The sequence below is a fragment of the Pongo abelii genome, chromosome X, assembly GCF_028885655.2.
Source record: "Pongo abelii isolate AG06213 chromosome X, NHGRI_mPonAbe1-v2.0_pri, whole genome shotgun sequence".
NCBI lineage: Eukaryota > Metazoa > Chordata > Mammalia > Primates > Hominidae > Pongo > Pongo abelii.
Window position 1 is genome coordinate 31,341,375 of NC_072008.2, and position 23,146 is coordinate 31,364,520.

At 37.5% G+C, this 23,146-nt stretch overlaps 1 protein-coding gene across 1 annotated transcript in view; it reads right to left on the reverse strand.

The window, feature by feature from the left end:
- Positions 1–2,839: 2,839 nt before the first annotated feature.
- Positions 2,840–23,146, reverse strand: part of DMD (dystrophin) — a 147,636-nt gene continuing 127,329 nt past the window's right edge. The window contains 2 exon segments of the mRNA NM_001132294.2: positions 2,840–5,487; positions 17,650–17,742. Of these exon segments, the coding sequence (NP_001125766.1) occupies positions 5,390–5,487; positions 17,650–17,742 (191 nt within the window). The 3' untranslated portion in view covers positions 2,840–5,389.

Genomic DNA, 23,146 nt, shown 5'->3' on the forward strand with positions numbered 1-23,146 from the left:
GCTTAGAACGAAAAAATTCAGACTACTCAACGTGGCTAAGTCTGCTCACTAAAAGTGACTGTTCTTACTTCATACAAATTGTCTACATTTATATATCTAAAAATAAAATTTCTAAGTTGAACCTAAAGATTTATGAAAAATTAGGTTTTAAAATGTATACCAACTGGAGAAACCTGGCAGACACCACCTTTACCAAATGATCAGTGTTAACAGCACCAAGAATGGGAATATGCCTCCTGGTATCACATGCTGAGGACACATCATTGTTTGTGTAGTATTCCTGACAAAAATGCATACCCTGAATCTAAACCATGAGAACACATCAGACAAACCTAAATTCATGCACATCCTACAAAGTAACTGTCTTGTACTCTTAAAAATGTCAAGGTCTTTGAAGACAGAGAAAGGCAGAGACACTGTTCCGGATCAAAGGTGATTAAAGAGATATGACAACTAAATGTCATGAAATCATGAATTAGAGTCCAGACTAGGGAAATATATATAATGATGAAAGACATCATTGGCACAATTGACAATATTTGGTTGAATATGGACCGTGGAGTAGATGATAGCTATATATAATTTTTTTATTTTGATAATTGTAGTATGGTTATACAAGAGAATGTCCTAGATATTAGGAAATGTACATGATGTATTTAAATGTAAGGAGGCATGATGTCTACAACTTATTCTTAAAATGGCTCAGGAAAAACTATCATCTATTCATTGAGAGAACGATAAAGTAAATGAAGCAAAATGTAAACAATTCATTAACCTGGGTAAAGGGTATATGTGGGTTCTTTCTTTGTACTGTTCTTGCAATTTTTCTTCTGTTTCAGTTTTTCTTGTTTGAATGATTTCAAAATAAAGTTATAGAAGAGCTAAAATCCTGAATGTATATAAAATACACACATGTACATACACACATATGTATGTACATATAACATTTAAACCTCAAGTTACTGTAGATAACCTTTTCTGCACACAAAAGCTACTCTCAAACATCCCCAGACTTTACACATTCACACAATATTGTTTATTATGGAATGTTGGGCACGCTGCCACTCTTGTGTTGTCAGTTAAGTCCATGAGATCACGGTACACTGACGTGCAAGGGGCATTGAAGAACATGTTTATAGTTCCTACTCCAGTGGCTTTGCTACTGTGGGAAAGAATTTGATTTGTGTCCTTCCTACACTTAATTTGAAGGCAGTCTTTGCAAGTGCGCCAGTGCCTGCCTTTGTATTCATTCCACCATTAGAGCATTACAAATTCAGGGAAATCCCATTGCAGCTCTACAGAACACATCCATTAGTCTTGGTGCTTTCTCCCAAACACACATTTTGCTTGCCGGTGCATAATCTGTGCCAGCTCGATTCATTTTAATTTTTAACTGAATTAATTCTGTCTCTTCTAGTGTGTGCCAAGTATGGAATGGAAAACCAAATGCCCTCTTCAGAGTCATCCACACACAGTTGTCTTAGACATGGTGAAGTATTGAAGATTCCTCAGTTACCTCTTTAAGTGTCACCAAAACAGCCAGTCTGGGTGTTTCAAACAAAGGTAGGTTTGGGTAATGGTGGGAAGGATAAATGATTTGTTTATTTAAATAGGATGAAAATTTTTCTTGGTATATGTGGATGTCAAGGGCAGTGTTTCAATGTGGTAGTCACTTAGGTCAGCATCATCACCCTAGTTTCAAAAAATTAGCAAGTGATTGATTCACAGCAGAGATGCCACATCTACTAACATCATTTCTAACGAGATGGATCATCTCCTATTATTTCCGAAATCACTAGGATAGGCTGCACCTAGTGGACTTATGTTATTCCTTCGGCTCACCAGCATCTGAACACTGTTGGGGGAACCCCCCCATCCATGAACCTTGGGAATAGGTAAAGATAGCCTCTCCCTAAGAAGTGCTGACATTGCTACCCACTTTCTCAGCCTCCTTTGCAGCCAGGGCAAGAAACAGAGCAGGGCAGGGGCAAAGGAGAGGTTCTCCCCATGGTGGTGGTTGACTATGGTAAGGGATTCTTCCCCAGAACCAGTTGTGAGACATCATTTTAGGTGTCTCTTACTACTCATGCATCCTCTTAGATGGTGACATTCACAGGAATAGAAGTGATATGAAATTCTCTTGAGAAGCAAAGTATGAACTGCAAACTGACTTAATTAATATACTTGTCATTATTAAAACAAAAAACGCAACAAACACTATGACTATCAGTCACTGCACAAAATGTATCATCTCCCAGTCTACAAATGCTTACCCCCTTTGACCCAGCAATCTCACTTCTAGGAAGTATCCCACAGATATGTTTGTGCACAAATGAAATGATGTAATGAGAAATGTGCAATATTGTTTGTTATAGCAAAAGACTGACAACAGACTACATATCCCACCAAAGGGAACTGCTTAAATAAAATATCCTATGAACATATAATGAAATATTATACAGCTATAAAAATGAATGAGAAAGCATTTTATATATTTAAATGAAAGGATTTCTTGAGTCCATATTTAAATTTAAACAAGCAAGGTGCATCACTGGGTGCAGAGAATGCTATATCCTGTGAAATAATAGGAAAAAAAATAGGAACATATATATTTTAATTGCTTATATAATAATAAAGACACTCTGGAAGACTAAATAAGAAATTAATAATGTCTACTCATAGGGCAATGAGGATGATATGGGGGAAAGGGTAGTTGGGAGTCTTTTCACTGTCTTTCTGGATTATAGTTTTTTACTCATATGCATGTATTACCTATTTAAAAAGTAAATAACAACTAAATTAAAATAAAAACAAAGTACTGCAGTCCAGTCAATACTTTTTTGTAACATAACTGCGTGCTTTATTGAGATACACAGTAAAGCAGTACTATAATACAATAGTAAGGCATATATTTGGTGAAGTCTGATATGTTGTGAAAATGCAGTAAAACTGAAGTTTAAAAAAATAATTAGTAAATGTTACAGTGTTGGTGTTAAAACACAATATATTATGATACTCAAGTAAGAACTCAGTACCTGAAAACAATGACAAAACATGCCATGTGATGTTTATGCTTCAGTTACATTGATTATGATTTACAGTTTAATACTTGGTGGTTATAAAGAACACAACACGAAATAATGTCCAAATTATGCTTAAAATGCAGCAATAAAGCTCTCAATTTTTGTTCAAATATTATGACAGACTCACTCCAGAGCTAATGTCTAAAAGAAAAAACAAAAAGATGATTAAAACAAAATTATGCAGTCTATTCACCTCTGATTTTAGAATGAAACTTAAACTTCTTAGTAGGAGGTAAAGTAACCCCTTGTTTTAAATCTTAGTTTTAAAAGTCCTTGGGTAAAGAAAAGGTCCAGCGTCACGTAAAGGAAAAAATGCAAGACAAAAACCAAATCTTCATGTAATTTGGTAATTTGTTACCTTAGAGCTTTGGGTTTTCTTTTGAAAATTATAAAGGAAAAAGAAAATAACGCAATAGACAAGTGGTGAAGCTGTGAACTCAGGTGTGCACAGTTATCAGGAACACCCCAAAACCAAAGTGAGGTAGAAATAGCATGAGAAGCCGTGTTTGATGTTAATTAATTATTAATAAAATAATGGACAAAACCCACTCTCCAAAAGCTAATTACACTTGATGTCAGAGGTAACAGATTTGCAAAATTATAGGTCACACGGTGATGTCTATTGAATGAATGATTTTTAAATCAAAGAGGAATAAAATGGCATGAAAGAGTAAAGCTTTTTCCCACCAGTCCTTAGCTTTTCCTCTTGAGCTTTTCTCCTCTTTTTGAGCAATTTTTGTTTGTTTGTTTGTTTGTTTATATATTTAACCTGTCTAATCCACCAAGGAAGGTTTGGAGTAGCTTTTTTACTTTTGTAACATTTGAATCAATTTGCCCTTCTTACTTACAAACCTGTGTGGAATTACTCGCAGAGAAATACAAAGGATGGAAACAGAGTTCATGGGCTTCTGGGTTGATAATTGTCAGTATCACAAATGTGATGGGGCTACTGTCTTACACCTTTTCCCAAAGTTTATTTTAAACTAAACTATGTCTTGTGGCATTTAAAAACTCATCCCGCATGGGAAAATAAATCTAAAAAAGCAACAAAAACAAAACCACCCACTTCCTTTTGACTGTGAGAAGAGGGCATAATAATTTAGTTGTAATTATAGAGAACTTTATGTATTATGAACAATCATCCAATCCTTCACTTAAAGAGTGGCCTACTCCTTCACAGGGATGGGCTGGGAATCCATAGCCCTCCAACCCTATCAATCAAATCCATAGCCCTCCAACCCTATCATCGTCCTGCTACTGCTTGGGAGTTAAAAATACCTTCTGATGTTCACAAGGTCAGAATACCTTCTGATTTCCACTGAAGCATCATTAAATCCAAATCGTGGCATTGCTAGCAGCAGGAAGCCAAATGTATCAATCAATCAATCAACCAACCAACCGATTACTCTGATATAATAAGTAAGTCCTGTGTATTCATTCACATGTTCCCTTTAAAAAAATTCAATACTTCTTTAGTTGTCAGTGGAAAGTTTAAAATGAGAAACATCTGGAGCTGTAGACAATGCTTTAGTGTGGTAGTTTCCTCCTGGCTTCTGGCTCCGGGAAAAATCCATTCTAGACCAAGCAGGTAAGCCTGGATGACTAGAAGTAATTTCTTTCTATAGGAAGTGACACGAACATTTAAAAAATGGAAAAAGTCTATAGAAATTCGTATCTATTATTTATCTATATAACTATAGTATTTATATACTTATAGACATATAGATATATAAAATGAAAACTCAAGCCTGCCCCACTCAGTTGACAGTTCTCAAATGAGCAGTGTGAAGTAGTCATTTGGTGTGGTGGTAGAGGAAGAAGTCCTATCTTTAATATGCAAAAAAAGAAAAAGCCATGAATTTCATATGGATATCACGCCAAAAGGATGCAAAACAATGCGCTGCCTCAAAGTTGTGTGTGTGTGTGTGTGTGTGTGTTTGTTTTTAGGGGTTTTTATAAACAACTTTTTTTATAAAGCACACTTTTGTTTACAATCTTTCTTTATAACTGTTATAAATTTTTAAACAACCCAAAATGCGTTCCATATAAAGAAATGGCAAGTTATTTAGCTATCAAGATTTTACATGTAGTTTTCTTATAACTTTTTTGTACAATTGCATAGACGTGTAAAACCTGCCATTGTTAACAAAACAATAACAGACTTAGAAACTACTGAAATCTACAGTATAGTACCACTACCCTTCACAAAAATATAGATTTATTTCTTGTAAACTCTTACTGTCTAATCCTCTTTGTGTTGTATGAATATTATAAAAACCATGCGGGAATCAGGAGTTGTAAAACATTTATTCTGCTCCTTCTTCATCTGTCATGACTGATACTAAGGACTCCATCGCTCTGCCCAAATCATCTGCCATGTGGAAAAGACTTCCTACATTGTGTCCTGGAAAACAAAGAGAAAGACAGACTTTACAAAAGGGGCAGATAGCATCACTCTGTTTCTTTGCCATTTGGGAAATCATTCCCCATTTCTGAGTGACGACAACACAGAAGCTGCATCGAGGGTATACACAACAAGGTTTGATTTTTTCACCAGTTTCCAGGAAGAAGCAAAGCCTTGTTAATGAAGCCATTACACGTTGTTAGTATCAGCTTAATGTTGGATCAGGCTACTGGTGTTTAAATGGAAAAATGTCAAGCTACATTCATGTTCCCAATGTAAATATATATATCAAAAGAATTCCATAGATAAGCACAAGATTTCCCATAGATAAGCACAAGATTTCTTTCAGAACGGGAATATTCCATGATGGGATACATCTTTTCCACCTTGGCTATGAGTGATTACTTTACTTTACTTACTTACTCTCTACTTGCACTAACATTTTTTACTATCAAACCACCATCACCACCCTCACAACTACCACTACCATCACCATTATCACTGCCACCATCACCACCACACCAACTTTTCATTTCAAAGCTGTTTCAGGCTGTTGGCTTGCTTCTGAGGCTATGGTGGAGGTGGCTATTTTTCTCTCTGCTTTTACTTGGGTTGAAAAATAATAAACTCTTGAATTGACCTTTTGGTGCACTATTAACATTTGAATTAGGAAACCTCAGAATAAAAATTGCTTTCCATTCCAAATTACAGGTGACCCACATGTATTGTATGCATTTGGGTATTCTGTGAATCCATCTTAGATCTCCTCCTAAATAAGGGTTAACTATCAATCACAATAGCCTTTTAATAATAATGCAGCATGACCTAGCACGAATCTCCCAGCATGGAGAAAAAGAACAGCACAATGTCCCTGGGTACTTTGTAGCAAAATTCAGATTTAGAGTAAGATAATCTGAGACATACTTTATGGCTTGCCTTTTCATCTATGTCCCATAGTTTTATATGGCTAATTTTAATTATTGCGCATTGGCAAATCCTTCCACTATTCAAGTATTGTCTTTGGAACTGAAATGCTTTACTAGGCTATTACTACCTTGCCATGTATCAACTTTACAGATTCCCATAATAATTGTTAAAAATCCCAATAAAAATTAAAGATATAGACTAGGGAGAGTATTTTGTTTTAATATTTATTTCAAGAGATAGATATAGCTTCTCTACAAAATGAAGCGGATTCATGGGCAGGCACTTAAACAGTGATGGCACCAGATCAATTGAAGATTTGAAGATTTATTAAAAGTTTAATGTCATTCAGGCATTTCTATTAAGGTGACCAAGTTTGTATATCTTTTTGTGCTTTATATATCTTTTTGTGCTTTATTAGTGCAAAGAATTTCATGGAGTATTAATTATATTTTAGAACATCACTTTGGATTTTGGTTGAGACTGCAAGTATAAAAATTTTTTAACAAAGCATATGTGGGCCAATAGTTTGGCAGCCCTCAGTGAAGAACTGAAATTATTTTTGGCTTTCTGTGCCATAAAAACCACAGGAAGACGACACAGTGGGGCCTTTGCTGCTCCTTAGAGCTCAGAGTACAAATAAATATATAACTGCTGCTATCAAGTTGGAGGGCTTCCCCTGTATCTATTTTTGACTGTCCAGCAACCCTGGGAAATCTGCATAATTATTATTCATGCATAAATTGAAAATAGATGGACTAACTGCAAATTTTTAATTACTAGCAATCTTTACGGTTAACAAAATCAGTAAAAACAAAGTCCAGGACCTTTACAACATGATGCCTGAATGTAATTAGAAGTATTTCTCACGACCCACATGTGACTATAGTATATAGTCCACCTAGTAGCTAGAAAACGTATTACAAAACATCAACAAAAAAGGGGGGAAAACTCATTTTTTTCTTGTCAGCTTATCAATAATCACAAAGTGTCTTTTTAGGCTGTGTGCTAGGGGATGTAGATGGCAGTTCAAAATATGACAAAACAAGTAAATGCATTTATGGATTATATAGCCAAGTGGTGCTTCTCTTCCTTGAAATGGTGTTCAGTTACTAACTGGAAGGAAAATTCTTGAGTCTCTCAAGAAGCATAAGTTCTAGGGGTATCTGCTATTTAAAAATTTGCCAGGGAAAACAGAGGTTCATTATTCTTAATGTGCCATGCACACTCCGACAAAAAGTTGGGTGGCCTTTAACCGGTTTACACTGCTGCATTTTCACAAATGACCTTGTGGCCATCTTTGTGCTATAAAAATAAAGAACTTTTAGAGTCACCTCATCATCTATATTATGCCTTTGCTTACTTCACTAAATACCTGCTTTACCAGAATAAATAATTCTAATTTTTTTCCATGGAGTTTTTCATTAGATCCAGAAAAAAAGAAAGAAGTCAATCTCTTTTTACAAACTAAACTACTGCCCCAGAGAATCATACTTTAATCCATTGGAGGGGTAAGACTGCACTGTGACATGAATATAGAAAGCAGATTTGTATCCTAGTTCTATTATCCATGTGTGTAAGGCAGAGCATTCGGGAGGTCATTAATTTTACCTGACAGATTTTTCTAAAGTCAAAATTACAATCTCATACTATGAAGTATGAGAGGTACTGAAGAGCAGCCAGGATTCAGGCATTTGCAATCACCTTCAGGCACAAGGTGGCAGAAAACTATGTCTATAGAAAGTATTAATTTAATCCATTCTTAAGCAAGGATTATTGAACACAAAGGCACTATGCCTTGAACATTAGGGCAGTTGTATGTTTTTCAAGTTGGCGCTAACTGCAACACATTTAGTCTCACAGGCCACCACCGCCTGAGGGAATTGTTTTCTACAGCGATTGGAATTGAGACTTTCTGGCAAAGATCCAAGACCTCAATAGCAATCTGGTGCTCTATTTTTTAAAAATACAATTCCCAAATAAAATTGTTAGCATTCAATTGTCCAAAGCAAAGCCAGAATACTACAGTGAAATTTGCTTATCTTTTCTTCTCTATAATTTAATCTCTGAAAAAAATCTGATTTACGTACATTTGGGATATTTTCATAGCATTAGAAAAGGTCATTATTGTTTTGATTCTTTGGCTTCTGGAAACTTGTCTGAACACCATACGCCTCAGGTAGTCAAGTCTGCAAATGCCTATATAACTTCAATTACATGTGCTAGCCTTTTCTGAAATTCATTTGTGAGTGAAACATGTTTAAGGTGGTCAAAATTATGGTGCATTTTTCTACAAAAAGTTAAAATGAATAAATTTTAAGGGGCACTTACCATAAGAATGAACCCAAGAAGTCTCACATACGAAGTACATGAACCAGGCAAACCGTCAGGAGCATTCAATCCTTCCTTCACCAAGTCAGGTTTCCTCAGTTTCTCCTCCCAGCCTACCATTCCCTCCCTGGCCCCACTGCCCAAAGCCTTGGAAGGAGGCACTGGCACAGACACACTGAAGAATCATTAAATTGATTAGACTTGTATGGCACGAAGTTGGCAGAGTTTTCATTACGACTCCTGTGTTTAAATGAATCGGTGGTCTCTCTAGTCCATCCTGTTGCTAAGGACTCCAGAATCTTCTCATTTAAGAAGGACTCTCCACCCATCCAGCCTGTCTCCCAGAACACTACCATCCCATGGGAGAGCTTTCCTTCTCTCCTCCTTCAGATTAAATTCTTGGTAAAGACAACCTTGATTTTACTTGGGCTGTCAGTTAACACTTTGTCATCCAACAGTCACTTAATTAGGTAATTCGATATTCAGACAATATTCCTGGTGGAATAGGAGTAAGAAGCACCTTTCACTGTAAAACCTGAAACCACATTCAGTGATAAGACTGCACCCTATCCCTTTCAACCCATAAATAGGCATTTTAAAAAACTCTCAAAATTCCAATATTTAATTTTTTTTAATCGAATTGGTTATTGTTCTGTGTGGCTTCAAATACCAAATAAAAAAGATCATCTTCTGAAGGGTACGTTGAGATGATGTAAGCCTTTCAAATGAGAGTTAAGAGTGTGGGTCTGGAGCCAGACTGCCTGGATCCAAATCCTTGGCTCTGTCACCTGGGACACACTGCTTACTCTCTCATTGACTCAGTCTCCTTATCTGTAAAACGGGGTTAATAAGAGTACCTACCTCACAGGCTTGTCATGAAGATGACATGATGAAAAAGATGGCAAGTGCTGAGAACAATGCTTGGCACACAGTAAGTGCTCAAAAAATGTTCGCTAAAATGGGAAAGAAAGAGCGTAGGAACCAAGAAAAAAGGAAACAAAAGCAAAATGAAGTCATCCCAGAAGAATAAAAACTAAGGGCGCTGGCAGAAAATGCTAAGGTCCTGGAAGTGGAAGAAAGCTTTATGACTCATCAGTTATGTTCAAGGCTAAATTTATTTTGAAGATTTAGTTTGTGTTGCAAATGGCAACAGATGATGAACGGCAGGATTCCAACCTAGGGACTACAAAGGATTGCCATTTTAAAGAGATTCTTGCTCCCCCAACCCCAGTCTTGTCGTCATGGTGATGACAACAGCAATGAACATTTGAGGAATGTTCCTCATGAGCTGCAAGTGGAGAGGTGACTACCATCCTTACATGATGACACAATGTGTAATACACACATGCGCGTGCACACACACAATTCTTACACAAACGCCAAACATAAAAAGCAGGATGAGACAGACAGAAGCCATGGCTGTGAGCCTGAATCTCACTAACCTCTCTCATTGGCTTTCCAGGGGTATTTCTTCCTTTAATAATAGAGAGAGGAAGAGGCAGATATATCAGAAAGGGGAAAAAAAACATGCATAAATATACAATTTCATACCAATTTGCTTCTTTTACCAAACAAATGTTGAGATGACCATTTATTCTCTGCTGGAAAAAAAAAACAGAAACAAAAAACCCAAAAGACACATCTAGTCAAGTAACCTTTACGTACACTTAAGATCAGTGTAAACAGATAACATGATCCAGAAGACGTCATTTGTAAAATCCATAGAGTTCACGCATTAAACTGGATGAAAACTGGCACAGAATAGAAATCTGACAAATTGGGCATTGTTTTCAAGGACAACTCAAACTTAATGTTAAAAAAAAATCTCAGAATCTCTTCACTCTTGACAATCAGCACATTGAAACATAAACAGTAGTTGACTCTGTGTGCCCAAAGTCTGCACATCAAATGCAAGGTAGAACCCGACATAGAGGCTGGACTTCATCCTCTTGGGAGAATGTGTTCTATCTGATAGAAGCTGAGCATTTCCATGATGAAACTGGAGGCATTTGAGAAAACAGAAAGAACAGATGAGGGGAAGAGGTAAGTCCCACTAATGGGCAAGCCACAGAGCCAGATCCAGATCCAGGAATGAGCTTTCAACTTCCTCCTCAATTCAGCAAATAACAGGAGCCTTAAGAGGCAATGGCTAAAGACCCACTGGCCTTGATTCATAGATTCCTACATCTGTATGCATTTATTTGTATTTCAAAAGTAGACTCTGATGAGAAAGTGTTCTATGACAAGTCATAATTGGACAGAAAAGTAGGGACTTCTGACCATACATGTCAATAGCATGTCTTGGGCATGCAATTTCCTTTAAAATCTTGGTTTTCAAACTGTTTTAACTATAGCAATCGGACATCTCCTGAAACAATCTTATATGGAATTCCAATATTTGGAGCAGTTCAAAGCAGAGCTGTGAGAGATCCTGTACAGCATCTCCCTTTCCCCTCCACCCATCATTCTCAGTGGCTCCGACAAGACTAAAAACTCCCTGAAACAATTTGAGAACTACTAGTCTGGAATGAAGAAGTATGGAGCTACGACACCAACAGAAACCTTTCAAAACTCAAGGTTAGGGTTCAAAACTTCTAGTATACATTTAAAGATAGTTTCTAAGTTTTTCTTCCCTCTCTCTCTCTCTTTCTTCCCTCCCTTTCTCCTTCTCTCCCTTCTTCTCTTCCTTCTGAATTTCCTACATGACTCAGCGATTTCTTAGGAGTATCAGATTTTCAGCTTGACCACATAAGGGCCAGGTATTTATGATGCTCCTCAAGCCAGGGAAAAGAGGGAGAAAAATGGGTACTAGCTCCTCAGCTGTGGGTGTCACTAGTGGGAGATCCATACCAAATGATGTTCCCATTATTTGGGGAGGAGAACATCATTCTGTCCTTGATGGCTGAAATCCCAGTATGAATTACTCACCCCTTCTTTTTGATTCCTTTAGCAAGGTTTTTTTTTTAAAAAGTATCTTTATGTTTCATAATACTGTCTGGTGGCAGAATTAGTTCTCTTCCTCTGTAAGACTATACGCCTCTTGAGGACGGGGTCCACATGTTGCTCATCCACCTCTCTATCCCCAATGCCCTGTACTGTATATACACACTTTTGGTATTTGATAAATACTGGCTGAAGTGAATTGGTAAAGTAGTAGTTGGGTCATGACCAAGAGTCCTTCTGTGTTATAAGTAACTTGCCCTTCACTGGTACACTTTAGTTTGGATGCCAAAGGTGGGTAACTTGTTTTGGCATGTATCTTTGGTCTACTTTTGAAACTTGAGATCTTTAGGAAGGACAGTGTTGTTAGAAAGCCATGTGATTTAGAATGTAATTATGGTTACGTACTTCAGAAGGTAATGATGATTCTTAGAATGCTTAATGTCACCTATCTGTAGTAATTCTACACTAAGCCATATTCAGAACTCGGTTATCAATTGATTATTGCTTAATATGTAGCAGCAAATGACTTGTGTTAGGTTCCAGATCCTTCTTCAGAAACAATATTTTATGAAAATGGACCTCCCAGAGCCAAGCTAACTCTAATCTCTTCTAAAATCCTCCCTCATCACTTGGGTCCCCATGTATTCATTAATACATTACAAAAGGAAGGTCCTTTTTTTCACTTTAGAAAAAGTTAAAAACAAAGGATATTTTCTACTGTATAAGGACTAGTTCTACACTGACAAAACAGAGGCTACTTGATTACAACATTTTTAAAAGTTCTTGTCCGATGAATAAAGTTTCAGATAAAAGTTTTATTTTATAAACATTTTTTTTTTTTTTTTTTTTTTTTTTTGGAAATGAGTTTCCGTAGACCTTCAGTTACCATGTCCATCTGGCAATGTGATGTGTTGTCAGGAAATGAATCAAGACAAAAGGGAAGTGTGCTGGGGCAGTCCTGAGTCTAAATAAAGGGCTTGGTCAGGTCCAGAGAAGTCTAATTTCCTCGGGCAGTATAAAATTGACATTATTGATTGTAATTCATTATTTTAGAGTTGGAATTGCAGGACAGTACTCTTTCTGGGTGCTTTTAGCCTCTTTTATATTAATTCACTGACTGTTTAAAACACTTAAGGAAGAATGAGTCCCTTTTTAGGATTTCTGTTATTTTATAAGTCAAAAAAATTCAAATGGCCACACTTGCAGGCTCTTTGGTGAACATGAATATAAATCCTTAAATCAATTCAATTTCAGCTCAATAATCTTGTTCAGCTGAAAGTTGATCAGCACAGAAGCCTGTGACTCTATACATGTAATGAGTCAGAATGGACAACAAAATAATAGTGTAAAGCAGGGATTGGCAAATTTTCCCCATAAAGGGCCAGATAGTAAATATTTCAGGCTTTGCAAGCCCACAGTCTCTGTACCAGCTATTCAACACTGCTGCAACTACTCTGCCCTGGTAATGAGAAAGCAACTATAGGCAACATGTAAATGAATGGGTATGGCTGTGTTCCAATAAAACTTTATAAAAACAGGTAGTGGGCCAGATTTGGCATATGGGCTGTATGTAGTTTGCTAGTCCTGGATTAAAGGGATAACTGCTCAAATCCTTTGTGGGAGCATATAGGAAACAGAATGGTGCCTGAAAAAGGGCACACCATATTTCTATCTGCCTTTGTTCTTTATGTTGCTCTTCCATAAAAGAACCACAGAATAAGATTTTCATTTTAAAAGATGGCAGGTTTTACAAAGCTGTTGGGTTGGTAATTTAGGGGTATTCGATAGAATGTATGTGGGCTTATTTGAGAGGGGATGGTATGAAAAAAAAGAGGATGGCATGGGCTGGTGGAGATAAAAATAATGTGGCACAGGTCAGTAGGCAAGAGATTGTACAGGCAGCAGAAATAGTAGCACTGCTAACTGCTTTCTGGATTGTTTTACTGCATTAAGAGCTTATCTTGGCTCCTATTATTCATTCATCTGTATAAAGTGGTACCACATTTTAGAGAGCCTAATACCGTACTACTGACTAGGAGGGCATTTCTTTCATCAGTGCACATACATATAAAAATATCTTTGTTAATCTGCTAAATGATCAGAGACTTATGGACAAATCACTTAATAGGGTTATTTTTTAAATTACGTTTGTTTATTCTACCCATGTAGTTTTCCTGTAGAATGGCAGAGCTTTAGAAAGTACCTTATGGTAAAGTAGACAATGACTTATTACACTAGAATTCAATTTCTACACATATGCTTACAAAGGAAGGGATTAGAGATAGATAGATAGACAGATTAGATAGAAATTGGCCAATATTCAGTGTTCACATATACACTGAGCCACTCAAATCTCCCAAGTGTTTGTGAACAACTAAGTATATCATCTAGAGACCAACCAGAAAGATATAATCACAAAGCTGAATGTTTACACATTCAAATCTTGAACATGCTCCTGCTTATATCGCCTATTATGCAGGATAGTGTTGGCCATCGGTTTATCACTAAATGGAGAAGCATGCCACTCATTTATTAATTTTGATAACAGTTTAGCAAAGCCATTAAGATAAGATTAGAAGCCTAACTTAACTTGCTGAATGGCCATAAACAAGGCACTTGACTTTTCTTGGCTTCCAGGTACTCTTTGTGAAAATAAAAGATAAAGGTTAGCTGACACCTTCAGGACCAATTCTGTGGCAAGGGGCAACAGAAAAGTTGTAAATTTGAGGTACACGATAGCTTACCTATCTATATACTTTATATTTATGAAAAGCATAAGTTTTTTAAAAACGGCTTTTCCTCTGTGGGCAATTATCTAGCAGGGTTAAGTAAACCACGAGGTGGTATTTCATAGCACGTTTCCACTAAATGTCAGACCTCTGGCTCTCACATGTTTTGAGTTACTCAAACAGCTGTCCAAAACAGCTCTAGCAACCATGAACTTTGTTTTTTGTAACACAACAATGAGAACATGGATGGTAGTGTTATAATAAAACTATAAAGGTCTCTGAGACATCAGCAACTTCTTGGCAGAAACTTCCATGGCAAAAGTCTCAAAATTTAAATTTTTTTAAAAGATAATTCAACCAGGCAAGAAAAACTGAGATCACATAGATTACTATTTTTAAACCACTGGTTCAGAAAATCCATTTAGTGGGTTGCAACCAGCATTCTGTTTTTAAATAAATAAAACAGAAAAACAGCATGCATTGTATGTAGTATGGAAGTATGTTTCTGATCTTTGTATGCATATGCGACTGTAAATGTGTGTGTGTACATATGGTGGGTGTATATATACATGTGTGTACATAAACACATGTATAATTTATTTTATATCTTTACCCCAATTTGTGATGTAAAATGTTTCTCTGATATGGATAACCATCAAAACAGAGTCAAAAAATCACTGTCCTGGATGTCAAAAGTGTTAAAATGACTTTTCAAGGCTCTTCCATTTGAGAGACTTTGTAATCCCAAGATGTTAAGATTCTCAAGAATTTCTGCTTAATATCAGCTGAACACATCTACCAACTGGTAAGATGTTCCCGCCAAAGTTGACGGTATATGTGTGTGTACACACACATATGCCATTTTTCAAAATTTAAAAAAAAACTGCTTTTAGTTGGAAATAAAGCATCCAAAAACCACTTTTTTCAGTGCATCAATAATTGGCCTAATTTTTTACAATAATGAAACTTTTTATCCACTTGAATTCGGGGAGAAAAAGTCCTGTAAGAAAGCCTGAGTTAGCTGAAAGTAGCAAAACGTGAGGAAATGCCAAGATCATGGTATTACAGAATGATTGACCAGATTTTCCAATACCTTAGCTACTCTCTTGTGTTTTTTGTGTATTTAATTGTTTCGTTTTTTAAGAATGTGAATTAATTTTCTCAGGCCACAAGGGTACCACTGAGTAAGCAGGAACTTCAGTTAATGGAATTGGTATCGGACAAGGCTTCCTTATCCTACATTTGAGAACTTAAATCAGCACTTAAGGCCTGAAATTCTTCCGTAAGCACGAATTTAGTAAACACTATCCAGGTGGCCTGAATTGAGTTTCCCAAGTTTCCATACAAGTAAATCAACATCAGAGATACTGACTGCTAAATACCATATCAGAGGAGGTATATTTCTTGTCTTCCAGGAAGCTTCGACACCCATGTGGTATCTAGCTTTAAGGACTCTAAAAGCGGGACGCAGGGAGACGGTGCAAAGGATTTCACCTTACAGCTAATTAGGGTGGACCAGAGACTCAGGTACAAAAAGGAGTCTAGGAAGTCAAGGCTGCCTATGAAGAAGCAGAGTCATGAGCCTTGATGTAGCTTCTTCTCTGCTAACCTCTTGTTTAGATGTAGAAGAAATGCCCAGGGTGCCAACAGGGCAGCCACCAACTTTCCAGAGCAGGTAAGCAAGCTACCAGTTCAAGGGGCCAGGATCATACAGTAATCAATGATTGTATTGTGATTTGAATTTCTTTGGAGTTCTGTATCTGCAGTTGACCGTAAGTACCTTGAAGGCAAGGAATTTGTCATTTCTTCTTTCCATCCCTACTACCTCCACTGGTACGTAGTAGGTGCTAGTAAAAGCAGGCAGGACAAAGTAATGAGAAACGTGAAAGCACCTGATTCTGTCAAGCCTGTGTATGATCTTCTCATTATGAATTATGACATCTAGAAGAAGGAGATACCTAAGATAGTCAGGATGGGGATGCGGGTGGCAGTGGGGCATGTGGAGGTGGGTGGAAGACAGATAAGATTTTTATCTGTTAAAATCAACACATCAGTGGCGCTCAGCAGTGAAAAAGATGGCTGGTGCAGACATTTAAAATTAGCTTCCCCTGACGGTTCCTTAGCAACGCTCTACCAGAACATTATTGCTTTTAATGTGCACTGCACAACGTTTACTTGCACATCAAATAGCTAGGAAATGGCCATTGTTAACTGACACTGAACAAAAAGATAGGAAAAACACACTACACTCAATACACCCTCCTCATTGCCCTTATGGAGAGGAACAAACAGCCCAGATTTCCTGCTGCCCGTCCCTCCCAGGCTACCCATTAGAGGTGCCAATCAATCACTGGCCACAAAGCCTTGTGTTTTCTCCCTTTTGTTTCTCTAGGCTTTTCTTCTATTTGATCACAGGTGACTGCCACCATCCTTTTTATTCGTTGAAGGAAGGCGAGAGAGTGACTTTGTTTTATGTGAGGGCAATAAACCAAATAAATGCCCCCAGAAACGAACAGTAGCAGCAAAATATCATCTTGGATGAAGCAAGACATCTGAAGCTCATGCAAGCCAGTGGGAAAATTCTGCAGGGTAAAATGCTGTTTTTGTATGGGGGTAAAATACGCAAGGCCAAAGTGGTGAAGAAAAAGAAAAATATTAATGTCTTTCTTTGCTAAGCCTGTATTACCTCTATCGAAGTAAAACATAATAACCAACTACTCTATGAAGATTTAATTGCCCCTATATTTAAATGATGGAGTAAGATACAATTTTTAAATATAAAGGGCATCAGATGGCAAGTCAGAATCTCCACCACTACCGATCAGTAGGGCATGTTCTAGGCCTTGCTGTAGCACGTAGTAGCCATATGTCCCTGGCAAAGGCACTATCAGGGCATTAATTTCCTCGTCTGTAAAAGTCATATAATAATTGCTCTTCAGTAAAGGGCACCTCATAATTAACTCTTCAGACTAATGTGTGAAGCAAGTAAAATACTTGACAAACAGAAGGTGGTATTTTTATTTTTGGAAACATGTTGACCTCACAGGTATTTGAATTCAGAATACTCTAAACCACAAATTCACACTTAAAAATAAAATCTTTTCACCATGGACCCAAATTGCCATTCTGATACCACGTGTTGGCTTCCATATGGAAAATACACACACCAGTTGGGTAGGGAAGCGAGTGGACTGATCCCAGCAAATCTGAGTCCCTTCTAGGTATTGGAGCTTACCTCTTGAACTAGGGAAGGAGTTGTTGAGTTGCTCCATCACCTCCTCTAACCCTGTGCTTGTGTCCTGGGGAGGACTGAGAAGATCATCCTCACCTTAATAAAAGCAAAAACAAACAATGGAAAATTACATTTATACAAAACAGATATTAAAGGGCCATGATTACATTTTTAACACCATTATAAATTCATTTCACTTGCTCATAAATAACAAAAAAAACCCCTCAAGCTTAATAATGAGGAAGTAATTTTTAAAGGGAAGAAGAATTCCATACAGTAGTTTATCTATATCATTACCCTTGGAGAAAAAAAAAAAAAACTGTATATCTTTTTTTTTTTTTTTTGAGATGAGATGGAGTCTTGCTCTGTCACCCAGGCTGGAGTGCAGTGGTACGATCTTGGCTCACTGCAACCTCTGCCTCCCAGGTTCAAACGATTCTTCTGCCTCAGCCTCCCAAGTAGCTGGGACTACAGGCGTGCGCCACCACGTCCAGCTAATTTTTGTATTTTTAGTAGAGACAGGGTTTCACCATATTGGCCAGGCTGGTCTCGAACTCCTGACCTCATGATCTGCCCACCTCAGCCTCCCAAAGTGCTGGGATTACAGGCGTGAGCCAACACGCCCGGCCTACTGCGTATCTTTTTAAAAGTTGACTAGAAGAATTACTTGAAATGTGCCCTGCACATAGAAATGATAAATACGTGAGATAATGAATACTCTAAATACCCTGACTTGATCATTACAGATTCTGTGTATGCAACAAAATATCACATGTACTCCGTAAATATGTACAAATATTATACGTCAGTAAAAAACAGGCTGGGGGCGGTCGCTCATGCCTGTAATCCCAGCCCTTTGGGAAGCCGAGGTGGGAGGATTGTTTGCTGCCAGGAATTTGAGAGCAGCTTGGGCAACATAGTGAGACCCTGTCTCTATTTAAAAAAAAAAAAAAAAAAAAAGTCAATTGAAAAAGGTAAAACTGACAGACTCTCTTTTGTGCCCCATTAACAAATGTGAAACTTTGTTCTATGTAATAAAATAAGTATTACTGCACACTTACAGTGCTGTCTCCTCAACACAAAAGAATAAGAATTGCACACTTTGCAGTCACTTCATGAAGGTAAGAAGGGAGTTGAGACACTGAGGTCTTTTTTTCACTCTTTCTTTTGACATTTAACCAAAAATACAAATGAAACTCAAGTACCTTTAAACTCCAATGTAATAGAAATAAAAATAGTATGTGTCCTATATAGGTAATGAAATATGAATATTCTAAAAACTGTAGATATAGCATATATTGGAGAGTTATGGTCCTTTCCTCTTTGTTACATAGGACTACTTTATCATAATTATGTTTTCGGTTTTATAAAGAAGACATTACAAAAATTTTGACTGTTTATGTGAGGAGAGAATGATGGTCTGGAAGCAAAGAACCTTATGGATGGATGATATTCACTGGGAATGGAAATCTGGTAGATTTTGTGAATCTGTGTCTCTATTGTTTGTTCATGTGTTAAAGAAATACACTTCAAACGGCATTTGCAAGTTAAAGGGAAATTTCTTAGGTGCAAACAAAATTAAACTTTAAAGGTCCTTTGAAACTAATTTTTCATAATATACAATCTTCCAATAGTGAAAATAACTTCTATTCAAGCTCTGTTTGTTTTGCACATTGTCACTTCCATCTAAAACAAGACCTTGCTTTAGCAAGTCAACCATAATGAACTTGCTTAGGGACAACCTCAGGTTTGCATCTGACTTGGAACTGCTTCGGAAGCCAGTGACTAAATGACTTAAATATGCTTCTCATTTCCTTTGGTCTATGCCACTTGGATTTTCATGTATGATTATAATCCTGCATTTATTCCTTTTTTTTTTTAACAGCAGAAGCTAAAAGAATCATTGCCAATGCTAACCAACCATTAAGACAAAATCATATTCTAGGTGGATGTGAGGCTTCATATTTTTATTAGAATGGAGGGATAAGAACGTAAGGTAGATAAAAAGCCTCAGACTACGTGAGCGTCCTGGTAACATACCACAGGAAACCTCTTTGCAATATTAAGTACAGGAAATGGGTGCTGAAGAATTAAGGTCACAAAGCAGAAAAGGAATAGTTACAAACTCTTTCTCTCTTCTCTTTCTCTCTCTCTTCCTCCCCCCTCACACACATGCACTATTTGCTTAAGTTTATGCCTTTAGAAAAAGAAGTGAAATTCAGTATTTTTAGTTTCATTTTTCTTGCGGTTTTAAACTACCATTATCTGGTGAAGATGAAATGAATGAAATACTACCAAGAGGATCAAGATCCTGACAACTGCAGGGCTGATTACATCTCTCTGTTCCATTACTGATGCAAATTTTTGCTGAACTGGGAAACATGAAGCATTTTTAATGGCAGCAAGTCCACTTTAGTGACAGTATGCCTTACCGAATAAATCAGAACCAAGAGAACATCATGAACGACGCTCATGAACATCGATGTTAATATTTCTGACAGCTTAATTACATCATATCGGAGCTCTAGGAACTCAATTGTACTGTGTTAAAATTGAGGTGCAGTTCGATGAAGTGACTGGCATTCCTGTTCCTGAATTATTTCAAAGATCAAATTATAAAGTATAAACCTAATGATGTCAGCCAAGTTTATCTTTCCAGATAAACTCTCTGTGAGTCTTTAATATGAGTGTCCAAGTATAATACAAATGTAAAATTGGCTTATTTGCTTTAATGGAAAACTTTTATAGCACTGATAATTGTATCCATTCAGACATTTTTTTGAGTGCCTATTACATTCTAGGTAGTATAAAACCAAGTAGAGTATAATCTTGTTTTCTTCTTTTCTCAATATTTTCATGATTTCTCAAGATGGTTTTAACTCATTGCTTTTTTTTTCTTTTTCTTTTTCTTTTGAGATGATGGAGTCTTGCTCTGTCACCCAGGCTGGAGTGCAGTGGTGGAATCTCGGCTAACTGGAACCTCTGCCTCCCGGTTTCAAGCGATTCTCCTGCCTAAGCCACCTGAGTAGCTGGGACTACAGGCGCGTGCCACCACGCCTGGCTAATTTTTTATATTTTTTAGTAGAGACAGGGTTTCACCGTGTTAGCCAGGATAGTCCCAATCTCCTGACCTCGTGATCTGCCTGCCTCAGCCTCCCAAAGTGCTGGGATTACAGGCGTGAGCCACCACGCCCGGGCTCATCTCTTTTTAAGAATCGAAATCAGACATCACATATGTGCATGAGTAGAAGTGAATCAGGTCATTGAAAAATGCTTACTGCCTAATATTTTCTGTGTCAGAATATAGTGTAAAAGTTAAAACAGCTAAATGACACCTGAAGTTAAAGGAACAGCATTGTAATATTTGATACTAACCCAGATTTTTAAAATGCCTTTTAAAAACCACAAAAGTTTAAAAACAGTAAGATTCATTTATTTATTCAAATATTTATTAAAATCCAACTATATATGCCAGGCACTGTTCAAAGGGTTGAACAGTGCCTGGCATATTGTTCACTGAAGATATAGCAATAAGCCAACAAACCCCACCCACACACTCTCTCTGTGAAACTCGCATTCTTATGGAGGTACACAGGCTTAACAAGTAAATAAGTAAACTATATAGGTATGTTGAGTGGTGATGAACACTCTGAGGAGAGGGCTAGCAAGGGACAATGAGAGTCACCAGAAAGTGGAGTCTTCGAAGTCCTCATTGATGAGATGCAGTTGAGCAAAAGCTTTAAGAACTGGAGGGTATGAGTTGCACAAGTATTTGAGGGAAAAGTGCTCCAGACAGAAGGACTGGCAAATGCAAAGACTCTGAGAGGAGAGTGTGACTGGCTTCCTCCAGTACAGCAAGAAGTCTAATATAGATAAAGCAGAGTGAACAAGAGCTGGGAAAACAGTACTTCCCTGGCCTGGGAATTTGGATTTGGCCACATAACCTGCTTTGGAAAATGGAATGTAAGCAGGCATGACAAAAGTAGAGGCTTAAAATGTCTTTGAATGGTTGGGGTTGCCCTCTTGTGTTTATGTGCACAAGAAGCATATGGCCCAGGTAGCTTGCTAGCCCAAGAAGAATGAGAGACATGTTGAACAGACCTGAACCCAAACCACAAATTGGTGTCAAGTCCAGCTGAGTGCCAGCAAAAGTTCAGCCAAACAACAGATGCGTGAATGAGAAATATGCAACTTGAGAATTTTGTGGTTATTTGTTCTGCAGCAACAGCTGACTGATACACTACTATGGGCATGAAACAAGCCAGATATAATATTTATTGTTTGTCTAATCATACACTATGTAGCTGCAACATAATAGGTGTATTAATCCATTTTCACACTGCTGTAGAGATACTCCCTGAGACTGGGTAATTTATAAAGGAAAGAGGTTTAATTGACTCACAGTTCCAGATGGCTGAGGAGGCCTCAGGAGGCCTCATGATTATAAGTTTAGAATCATGGTGGAAGGCAAAGGGGAAGCAAGGCACCTCTTACATGGCAGCAGGAGAGAGAGAGAGAGAGAGAGAGTGAGTTAAGGGGGGAGGTGCCACACACTTTTAAAACCGTCAGCTCTCCTGAGAACTCACTCGCTATCACGAGAACAGCATGGGGGAAAACTTCTTCATGATCCAATCACCTCCCATCAGGTCCCTCCCCTGACACATGGGGATTACAATTCGAGATGAGATTTAGGTGGGAACACAGAGCCAAACCATATTAATAAGCAACCTCAAAATGTTTCTGACTCTAACAATAATACCTGTCATCACAAGCCCCTCATCACCAAAAACAAGACAAAAACACCTTTTCACTTTTTTCACTTATTGAACAAGAAAGTACTTATTGAGTTCCAATTGCACACTAGAGACCTGCACAGCCCTTATCCCTACTTCACGGATTCATTGCCCCTGCTCAAATAGCATCTTGCTAGTGTTTGGGGGATTTTAAACTTAGTTGATGGCAATTCTTTAACACTTAAACTTGACTCTACTCCAAGGTGATTTCCACAAACATGCATAAATAATAGATGTCGGTGTGGATGTGGTGAAAACAGAACACTTTTACACTGCTGGTGGGAACGTAAACTAGGACAACCACTATGGAAAACACTGGAGGCTCCTTAAAGAACTAAAATGTAGAACTACCATTTGATCCAGCAGTCCCATTACTGGATATCTACCCAAAGGAAAGGAAGTCATTATGTGAAAAATATATTTGCACACCAAGATTATAGCAGCGCAATTCATAATTGCAGAAATATGGAACTAGCTTAAATGCCCATCAACCAACGAGTGGATAAAGAAAATACAGTATATAAATGGTGTTTATATATGTGTGTGTATATATATACACACACACACACACACACACACACACACACATACATATACCATGGAATATTACTCAGTCATGAAAAGGAATGAAATAATGGCATTCACAGCAACCTGGATGGAGTTGGAGACCATTATTCTAAGTAAAGTAACTCAGGAATAGACAACCA